At 31.4% G+C, this 10,849-nt stretch overlaps 1 protein-coding gene across 1 annotated transcript; it reads left to right on the top strand.

Annotated features, from left to right (window-relative positions):
• The first annotated feature begins 1,866 nt into the window (after positions 1 to 1,866).
• LOC132739347 (uncharacterized) lies at positions 1,867 to 10,631 on the top strand. Its single transcript, XM_060727045.1, has 4 exons — positions 1,867 to 2,430; positions 4,278 to 4,487; positions 5,696 to 5,896; positions 6,843 to 10,631. Exons 1-4 carry the CDS (start codon positions 2,079 to 2,081, stop codon positions 7,154 to 7,156), a joined length of 1,077 nt encoding a protein of 358 aa, XP_060583028.1. The 5' UTR covers positions 1,867 to 2,078; the 3' UTR covers positions 7,157 to 10,631.
• The last annotated feature ends 218 nt before the right edge of the window (positions 10,632 to 10,849 follow it).

Below are 10,849 nucleotides of genomic sequence, written 5' to 3'. Positions count from 1 at the left end.
CATCTGTTCTTGTTATGTGTGTTTTGTTGAGTGCCAATATATTTTTTTCATGTAAAAGCTCACACGTAAACTATTGTAGTTAGATGAATTATAAGCTGTTTAAGTGAAATGCTACATTTATAATCTTCCGACTACCTAATAGATTGCACAACAGTCGCATAGAACATTCTAATTGTATTGGCTTTTTTTTTCTTTTTACCTCTTCTTCATTCAAGACAAAAAAAATTGAAATGTAAGGCATGCGTTATATTTCATGACTTCTTGAACGAGTATTTACGAGAATTTACAGTAGGCCTATGCATCTCAAAAAATCCTGGAATTATTATTAATATAGAACGTACTTGTTTAGTATTTCCGAGAACTTGTAATTCAGTTAAACATCTGGTTGTAATAATTTCAACAGGATATACAGAAGTATAATTTAAACATCTTATACTCGCTTTCGTTTTCTTTCATTGAAGTCCCCTCTATTAATCGGCGAAATTGTTGGCTTTATAATATTTGTGTGCCATTAACGCAGTAAAATATGTTTCTCGGATATTTGAGTAAGTTCAGATTATTATCATATGTCAATTTACACCGCCTTAATCACCAGAGAAACACTAGAAATGTATTAAAATCACAGTAAAAACAGACAAAACAATGAAACAGGTAGCACCAGAACCTGAACCTAAAAAAAAAAACAACAACAACAACATAAAACAATATTAATTTTTGAGTACTAGTATGTCATATTTGAATTTGAAAAGCGAGTATTCATGATAATTACTGTTAGTAAAATAATTTGATTATATGAAATATGACTTGTAAAATTAAATGTTTGCTGGTGTGTACGTTTCCTTTTGTTCTTTGGAATTATAGCAGTATTAAATCAATAGCAGTCATATCAAGGTCGACCTTTTATGTATTCTATCCTACCAAATTAGGTCCGCCCGTTTTACTCAATAAGGGAACTTGGATTTGTAATCCCGGGGGTCGTTAGTTCGATCCTCGGGCGAGCCGAAATATTTCCGTGACAATTAATCGTCTGAGTCTGTTGGTCATTTATCTTTCACCGCTGATTCAGAAAGAGTAAGTAGTCGGTTACTTGCGGTAGTCGATTACTTGCGGAGAAATTGGTTGCTTATCTCTTCCCCTCGGTACATGCATGTCACAGAGAATGCCTCGGACATAGCAGAAGATTTGGATCTAGGTTGATTCATCACAGAGGGCACGTTGACTGGTTCAGACCAAAGCGTTGTTGTTGTACATATAGGGTAGGTCTTGGAGACCAAACTATTCCCTTTGCCGCTGGAGAGTTGAGCTTCTACAGCAACCTACGACTCAGCTGGGATATATTCTGACTAAAGCTGATGGCAGTGATAATTGCATGGAGGTAAATTACCACCACTTTTGTGCTTCAACATTAGCCCTTCATTTGCATGACTGGTAGCATGTCCTTCGTCCGTATTCGACAGCTATATCTTATATATAGTTGACATATATGTATATTGGTTTGGTCTCCAGGACCTACCCTAAATTATTGTTGTTTCATATTCATGTGTTACTTCATTTAGAATAATTATGATTATGTTATTATTTGTTCTAACCACTTGGAAAATAAGCATGAATTTCACAAGGCAATGTTGTTGTTGTTTTTTGCTTTTTTTTTCTTTCGTTTCTTTTTTAGTGGGGGTGCCATAAATTTGTTTCATTTTGCATGTTTTGTCAGTTTTGTTGTAGTTGTTTCGTTAAAGTTTTATTTCAAGAAAATGTATCACCAACATCTTGTTACCGTGGGAAAATGCTGCACATACTTGGCAATCTAGATTCAGAATGTGTCTTTGTTTTTAGTTAAACGTTGTTCCACCACATTCACAATCTTTACTTTATTTTGTATACATGTCCATCGCATGAAATAAACACCATTACCTAACATATTGTAAGGATATGTCAAGGATATTCAAATTTCAAATCACATGAGTGCCATAGATTTCTAAGACCGCCTTCTTATAAAAGTTACATCCGGATAACAAACCCCATATCTTTTTAACAGAGCGCTAACATAAGTTGTGTACTTTCTTTACACTGCAATCAAAATGGCAAGTTTTGGAAATATGTTTTCAAAATGTTACATATTTGCAGTGTTATTCATATGTAAGTTTATGTTAATTAGAGCAGTTCCCGTGGAGCCTGTTTGTTCAAAGTTTTCATATGACGAACAGTTACTAGAAAAAATGGTTCGCATGGAATTTTTTGTGGAAAACATGCAAAAAGAAGTAGAAAAGAGTGTTTCTAATGTTATGGATTTAATGATTGGCATTAAGGGAAATAATAGCGAATTATCGGACAGATTCTCGGAGCAGCAAGACAAGATAGACAATTTGGAAAGACAGACGGACGTTTTGAGTGAAACCATGGCAAACAAAAGCATAGTTTCTGAAAACATGCGTATGTATACATTTTATGAAGAAAACAGTTTTCGTTTAAGTATTATAACATGTATTTAAAGGGACTCATCTAAATTTTTTAAATGATGGGACAAGCAATTTTTTTTTCGCAAGTTTTTATTTATAGGACCTGAACGATAACCTGTGTGCAAAGTTGAAGAACATCTGCTTACCATATATGTCAAAACTAATAAATTCCAGTTTGTAATTATGCAAAATGACACAAAAACACACGTTTAAATGTATTTCACTCAAATTGTAATTTGCAAAGTTTGCCTGTTTGTTTGATCTTTGAAAGAATTACAAATTTCAGGCTTGTATGGTTTTGGACCAAGTTTGACTGTGCGAACAACCCTTGAAGTATTAGCTAGAACTAAACAGTTACAAATAACTATACATGTATACATACAGCAGTGTGGTATGAAAAAGCTATGACTGTCGGGTTAAATAAAAAATGATCACGTTGATATCATATTTCTATGGTCATATCTAGAAAGAATACCCATGCATTTAATTGTACATAGATTATATCAAAATGAATGGTTAAATCCGCTTTTTGTACTTAAGCATCAGAGGAAGCACGAGGACGCATTTAAAGCTCGAATCTGCGAGTCCTAGAGCTTCTTCAGATGTTAATGCATGAATTTAAGGGGTGAATTAGCGCTATTCTTGCATCAACATGCGTCTGATTCTGTATTTCGCGTTTCGTAATTTCTTTTTTCTATTAAACAAATAGATTTCGTCATCTTTTCGTGCTGGTGCGATGTCATGTTATGGTTACATATAAATAAAGAAATTACCATGCTCCTTTTCCATTAAAACTTAAAAAGTATAATCATAGATTTAATATTCAATATCGACTTCATTAAAGTGGACTTGATATAGCATTTATGTTTTAGATCACATTTGATATTAATTTACAAAATAAATGAAGATATGAACATTTCACAGTTTATCCAAATATTGATTTTGATCTGAGAATTTGATCCGACTATCTACATGATTAACACTCCTAAGTTTTATCCCAAAATATCGTAGTAAGTTTGCAAGTCAGCATTTTTACATTTCTTATGTACCATTTACTGGTTATATTAGCCTTATACAATCAATTGAAGTCAACGAAAATATAACCAGGATCATTTGATCCTGATCCAGGTTTTTACTTGGTGAACACGGACGGGTCCAGGTCTGTTATTGAAGCTGTTTAACCTGCATTACATGGCGCCCTGACTCACACATATAAAATGTACAGCAACAGCGCTTGGTTTCGTTATTTTATCTTTTAATGATTGCATTCTCCTCCATTAATGTATAACTGCGTGCGTAGTTTAAATGGGAGAAAATAATAAAATAACACGCAGCCAAAATACGTGAATACGTTTATAGTATGTTTTAATTATTATACTGATTTGAATTATTGAGATTATTACGAATTGAAAATATGATTTAATATTATACATTTCATTTGTCGATAATCATTTATAAAAACCATTTATTTGAAAAAATGTTTTCCCTTTGTATAGAAAATAAGAATTTACAAATTTTACTTTGACAAACTGCACAAACTGGGCCTTAGTTGACAAAATGACTAATAAAAGCTAATTCAAATGAAAAGGCCCAATATTTCATTATCTTGTAATCATTCCTATATAGAAGGGCAAACTTTAAACTTTACCTATTTTCGTAAAGAAAATAAAATATTTGTCAAGGCAACATCTCAGAACTAGTTTAAAAAAAACTTGTAACAATCGTTTCCTTAATTTTCACTCAATCAAAGCTAATTTATTCATAAATCTTCATTGTTTTTATTCTTGCATAGTATTTACGATTCACTTTTTATTGCCACAGAGAGCACGAGAAATATGACAGTAGTTGTAGGAAACATCATTAAAGACCTTGAGGAGAGTACTTCCGGTTTAGATAACTTGAAGGTGATTACAGATGAGATCAACAAAAAGTGTGAGGACGGACTTTCAGACATGAATACAAATTTGGAAAGACAAATGAGTGTCCTAAGCGTCACCATGGCAAACAAAAGCGTCGTTTCTGAGAATATGAGTATGTTTATATTTTCTTAAGTTGTACAGAATCATTAGAATCCCCGTTAAACGGTTGCGGACAGAACAGGTTGCTGATAAGTTAATAAAAAATAAGACTTTAAAAGGTGACATAAAATAAGAATATTACTGTGAATCTGGTGTAAAACTGATAAACGTCAAGAAGAATAGTCAGCTGGAAAATAAACACCTAAACGTACATTCAATGCTATATTTTCAATCAAATTAATCTTTTTATTTGCCTAAGTTATAAATACCACCTTCACATAAATAATTGTATTGATAACAATCAAAGTCATGTTAAATATTGACCAATTCAACATAAAAATCATAAAAATGAAATTACTATAACCGTTTAAATCCAGTAAATCAAAATAGTTTTGCGAAATTGATAAGCTTGGAAAAGTGTTGCGGGGAAGAATGGCTACTAGGTTTTGGTGGTTGCTGCTAAATACTCGTAATTGGTCAAATTACAGAATGTTAGCTTATATGTTACGAACAGGTTGTTTTATTTCGATCATAGATTTCAGTGCAAGTTTTTATTAAACCTTACTTTAATAATTGTGTAAAATTTTACACTTAGCACTCACTGAATACTTATCTGCTAATCTCTCCTGTGTTGTGTAGAAACTCATCTAGTAAGTTGTACATATTATATTGACACAGAGCGTACGGTTTTATGCTCTTTCTTGTTACTTATTCCAGTGTGAGCAGTTCTAGGACGTTAAATCAATATGTATATGTAGGTGTGATGTAGGGAAATTATTATTTTTCAATAATCATAAATGCCCTTCATTTCCTTCATTTATCACAATGCGCAGATAAATGCATATCAGAATAAGCTTCTTAAAAAGAAAACCAATTTTACATCAAAGATATAAATAAGACAGCTTGTGTTTGGCATCTTTGTCGAACAATAATTCTTCTCCAGTGTACAAAATATTAAGAGCTATTTACAGCCCAAAATACATGTAAGGTAAATACTAAAATCATTGTAAAATAACGTTTCTTTTTTCATAAATGAAATGATATGTTCGGAAATATATTGAACACAGTGGCTTTCCATTTAATGCACATCGATTATATAAGAACACAGGTTAAAGTGTTTCCTATACTTAAAAAATTTGCAGTTATTTATTTTTGCTCAGTATGAATGTTATATTACATGCATTGCATTATTTTCTTTCTTAAATTATTTTCTTGTTTTAGAGAGCATTAAAAGCATGGCACTTAATGTGGAAAATATCAAAAAAGATCTGGAGAAGAGTACTTCCGGTTTAGATGACTTAAAGACAGTTACAGGTGAGGTAAAAGCCACTTGCAAGGATGGTCTTTTAGACTTGTCGAACAAGTTTGCGGCTTTGGAAAAACAAATAAAAGAGTTGGATCAGGCAACGGAGAAAAAAACACGTTAGTCTAATTTTCAACTTTTGGGCCAAATGCCGTCTAAAATCAATTTTAATTTCCTGTAAAATTTACAGGGAGGTACAAATGCAAATAGAATAACATTTGTCATTTAAAAATTACAAACTGAAATATGGGTATGTCATTGGTCATTCTAAAAAAATAAAATTATATAAAGGATCTTTTTGAAATGGTTTATGCGTTTTAGGTTAAAATATCTAAAGGAGTTCCGAAAACTGATTTTCTTCTTAAGTTTCTTTTGATATTTTGCATGTAAAAGCAGATTTGGTAGATTAATCTTGGCGAAGTATCTTTTAAAGATACTTCTTGCGATTTGTGTTGCTATCTTTTCTTAAGATGCCAGTCGCAATAAGAAGCAAACACAAAACATGGTCATAACAGTACAAGCATAAAGTCTTCTGGTTAATCAGTACAATAATCAAAAGTGCGGCCATGATTTGGCTATATGATTTATCCCCTAATTCTAAACAATTATCTGTTCATTTACATACTTTCAAGAGATATTTGATTTTGAACATATATCTGTAACAATATTTGTTATGTATTTTGACAGTAAATGATAAGATATTGTTTTAACTAAATCATTAAGATAAGATCAGATTTATAAAAAATAAAATTTAATTATCATAAACACATATGGTAATAAAACACATGTTTTGAGACATAACATAAATCAAACATGGACACAAAACCATGACATGCAAACCTACGCCAGGAATAATACAATGAAGATTTAACCTTATTTCCATTGCGGTCCCTGCATTATTAATCATTTATTTTTTTGACACACTCATCAGTTTATTTTTTGTTTTGTTGAAGTTTTTGTAGGGTGTTTGATATTTCTGAAATGCATGACTCGTCACTTTTTAATCGCCAAATCTTTGTGGCTGCAAATTATCTTAGTTCAAAGATATATGTTGACATATTTCAGAGACAGTTGCATTTAATGTCATGGATGCAATAAGCTTCACGGATAGGGAACCAGTTAAATTCTCAAATGTTATATTTAACGAAGGCGATGCCTACAACAAAGATACTGGAATGTTCACAGCGCCAACTGACGGAATTTATCAGTTTAATGCACATATTTGCGGCAAAAAAGATGCAGGAGAGATAGAGTACTACATAAAGGTTGGCAGTAAAGCGATTGTTTCCGGAGAGTTTGTGCTGCCAGAGAGAGCTTCAGATACAAAAGTACATCATTTAGTGCAGTTGCCTTGGTTCGAAAAGGTGAAAGTGTGTTAGTTGGTGGAATGAAATTCTCTGAATTAGATCGAGTAGATAACGACTTATCTTCTTTCTCAGGTATACTGATACGAGCATTATAGGGGTATAGCTTTCATTCTAAGAAACATTATTGAATGTTGTTATGCATTTCTTTGATTAAAAAAAATAGAATTAGTTTTCCATCTATGTAATATACTACTTGTATTTCATTGATGCATGCGCCCATTTTATGCCCTATCCCATACAAACAATTTAGAATAAGTTCAATATATATAGTGTATGTTAGTGAAACTGAATGTTAAGTGATTGATTTAAAAAAAACTGCGAATTATGTTAAGTTTAATTCTGTTGGTACATAACACTGATGAAGATTACTAGTTTGTTGATTTGTAAGCATTAACATAGCAATACGGTTTAACAAAGTGACTTTATCTAATTTATTTATATAGTTCTAATTTCATCAGCTTAGGAGTATTTCATTTCAATTTAAATCAAGTGAAGTATCTCGTACACACCATTAACCAGAAAAGTGCGAAAGATTTATGAGATAAAAGTGCAAGGAAGATATTAAAGACCAGTAGTAAAATGAGATAAACAAGCAATTATCATAGTATTGCAAGCAATCCATAAGTCCCCTACCGGTAAGAGCCCAAGCAACATTCTGAAGGGCCATTGGCCATTCACTTATGTTCCTATTTAAATAAATTTGTTGAAAAAGTTCTTTAAAAGTGATCACAGGAAACAGTTTTTATGTACAGACAGACAGACGGACTGAAGGACACTCTAAAGTTATTTTTTAATCATCACTGTTATCAAAATATAACATTTTTAAAATCCTATCATGATTGAAGAAGTTGGAGTAAAAATTACCAATTTCTCAAAAAAAGTCCAAGTTGAAAAGGGGCATACTTCTGGATATAATCTTGCTAGAGTATTGAACACTCACATGATGAGTGATAATAAGAAACATTTATATGAAGTTTGAAGTAGATACATTCAGAAAAAGAAGTTATTAAAAAAAACAATGTTTTTTTTTCATAAAAATTTTATGTTCAAGGGAGGTAATTCTGATAAATTTTGTGCTAGAGTTGTAAACCTTGTCACATATGATATGGTTGATGACAAGCAACTTATATTTAAAGTTTGATGAAAATACCTTAAGAAATAAAAGTATTTATAGTGAAAAAACTTAAAAACTAGAATCTTGAAATTCAGTCTATTTGTTGCCATAGCAACCAGAATTTTCAACATAGGAAGATAAGAAAAGGATGTGCATAATTTCCATACTGCCATCTACCCATATGTCAAGTTTCATAAAAATATTTTCAGTACTTTTTGGGTTATCACTGGATCCAGGTTATGTGTAAAATTTGCCATATTTTCAGTCTATTTGTTGCCATAGCAACCAGAATTTTCAACATAGGAAGAAAAGAAAAAGACGTGCATAATCTCCATACTGCCATCTATCAATATATCAAGTTTCATAAAAATATTTTCAGTACTTTTTGCGTTATCACGGGATCCAGGTTATGTGTAAAATTTGCCATATTTTCAGTCTATTTGTTGCCATAGCAACCAGAATTTTCAACATAGGAAGAAAAGAAAAAGACGTGCATATTCCCCATACTGCCATCTATCCATATATCAAGTTTCACTAAAATATTTTTAGTTCTTTTTGCGTTATCGCGGGATCCAGTTTTGTGGACGGACGGACTGACGGACGGACAGACGGACGGACTGACGGACAGACAGACAGACGGACGGAGGGTAAACCTAAAGTCCCCTCCGGTAAACCGGTAGGGGACTAATAAAAGTTTTTCGAGATATTTGTACCATGTAATGTAGACTTTTACTAGTTACATTTGTGTACAATTTTTAATCGTTTTGCTTATTCCCTTTCTTCAAAATAATCATTTTAATAAGTCTTAATAATGTCAAACTCAAACCAGGCTATGTATTGCACTAGAAATAGATATGAGTATATTTCTTTGTCATTATTATCATATTGCTCTGTTTTTATTTGTTTGTCCTGATTGATCTCTGATATATTTTAAAATTTTATGTATTTAAGGTCTTTTAGACATCCTTGGAGCTCCTTTAAGTTACTTTATGAATTCACTTTATTAAAATGATCTTGCCTGATTAATTTTAAACTTTCTTGAAATCTGTTACTGCTTTAATTTTGATCATTTCAACAGCCCAATTTAAAGTTATTGTTTGGCAATATTGACCCGAGACATTTGAATATTCAATCACATTTGGTTGGTAATCGTCGGTAATCATACGGATTTTAAAGTATGGCATGACGGTATACGTGGTCTATGTATATAACTAAAAGTTACCGACACAATAAGTTGCCTAACAAGCCTCAGTGATAAGGAGTTAAGAATTTTTAGTTTCAAATTAGACATTGTATGTTGGAATCTAATTTTATCTTTTTTTTATTTATTTTTTTTTTGTTATATATATTTCATATTTAGTTACTTAGTTTTTGTGCATGGCAATCACCCATTGTACGACTTTACAAATTGAAATTATGAAATTTACATATATATCTATATATTAAAGTTGTTTTTTTTGTTCTACAAAAGACACAAGAAATTAAAGAAATGATTCATCCACTAATGCTGCATACAATTTAAAAAAAAGAAATTAAGAAATCTGAAAAAAAAAACAGTTTGTTGAGGATGTGACCTTACAACTTCTCGATTACTTTGCTCTCATACTTACCACTTGGCCATAGGGACTTTAGTATAAAAATAAAGTATTGATAATATTCATGTCATTAATAATCAATAAGTAAATCGTAAAAAATAAAATAAAGCTTCAGAAATTGATGAGTCTAAGGTCAATATTGCCAAACAATACGTTTTACAGTACAATACTATATATACATGACTGATACCCGCTTTTGGGTATGTATTTGATAAAATTATTACAAAGATTAGTGTTTCTTTATTGACCTGTTTACAGCAGGATACGGTCTGGTCAGACTGCATGAAAAACCTGTAATTGCTTAACGGAAATTCGATAGGATGAATTATATCTTTCATAAGGCATTAAAGATGTACTATGCTCAAATTTGAAATTAGAAAATATTGAAAACACGTTTTGACTACACACAAAGTAGATATATCTTATATTTAAAATTCTACACAACATATGCACATATAGTTTTATTTAAAAACAGCAGATTTGTTAAGATTGAAAGGTTTTTAAACGCTATGTAAGATTAAATTTGATTGGCATAATAAATGTTTGCGTCCATCTTCGACAAGTGAATCATATAAAAAGCTGGAAATCAAGCTTGGGCTAAAATTAAGATGGATTTTAGAGATTTAAAAGTTAAGTTCTTTTCTATTGTTTCCTCAGTAAAACCCTAAAGTAATGCCGTGGCGAGCCGGTACCAAAAGAACAATAACAGGTCGGTATGTTGGCAACTTGTTAAGCGGTCGGTAAGTGATTTTCTGCACCGCTTATAACAAAGGAGCCGGTAGCTAACTTATTATCTTACAATATGGTCATTTTACTATTACATATGATTAATTATATAAATAAATTACATAATTTGACAAAATAATTCTATGAATCTTTATGATGTATTCTGAATTCTAAAGACTGAAACACCTAACATGGGCAATGGATAATTTATAAACCTTGTATCTATAATAGTGGAAATATCCTCTTAATTTAATCATACATATTTAAAAT

Source organism: Ruditapes philippinarum, unplaced genomic scaffold (assembly GCF_026571515.1).
Source record: "Ruditapes philippinarum isolate M1 unplaced genomic scaffold, ASM2657151v2 ctg607_1_1_1_1, whole genome shotgun sequence".
NCBI classification, from domain to species: domain Eukaryota; kingdom Metazoa; phylum Mollusca; class Bivalvia; order Venerida; family Veneridae; genus Ruditapes; species Ruditapes philippinarum.
This window is presented reverse-complemented; position numbering and strand designations above follow the sequence as displayed.

What these genes read in the sequence shown, in the direction of transcription:
- LOC132739347 (XM_060727045.1), top strand. Translation starts at nt 2,079, where the DNA reads ATGGCAAGTTTTGGAAATATGTTTTCAAAATGTTACATATTTGCAGTG. An exon ending in CATAGTTTCTGAAAACATGC is followed by an intron (nt 2,431 to 4,277) that starts GTATGTATACAT and finishes TTATTGCCACAG; the next exon opens with AGAGCACGAGAAATATGACA. An exon ending in CGTCGTTTCTGAGAATATGA is followed by an intron (nt 4,488 to 5,695) that starts GTATGTTTATAT and finishes TTCTTGTTTTAG; the next exon opens with AGAGCATTAAAAGCATGGCA.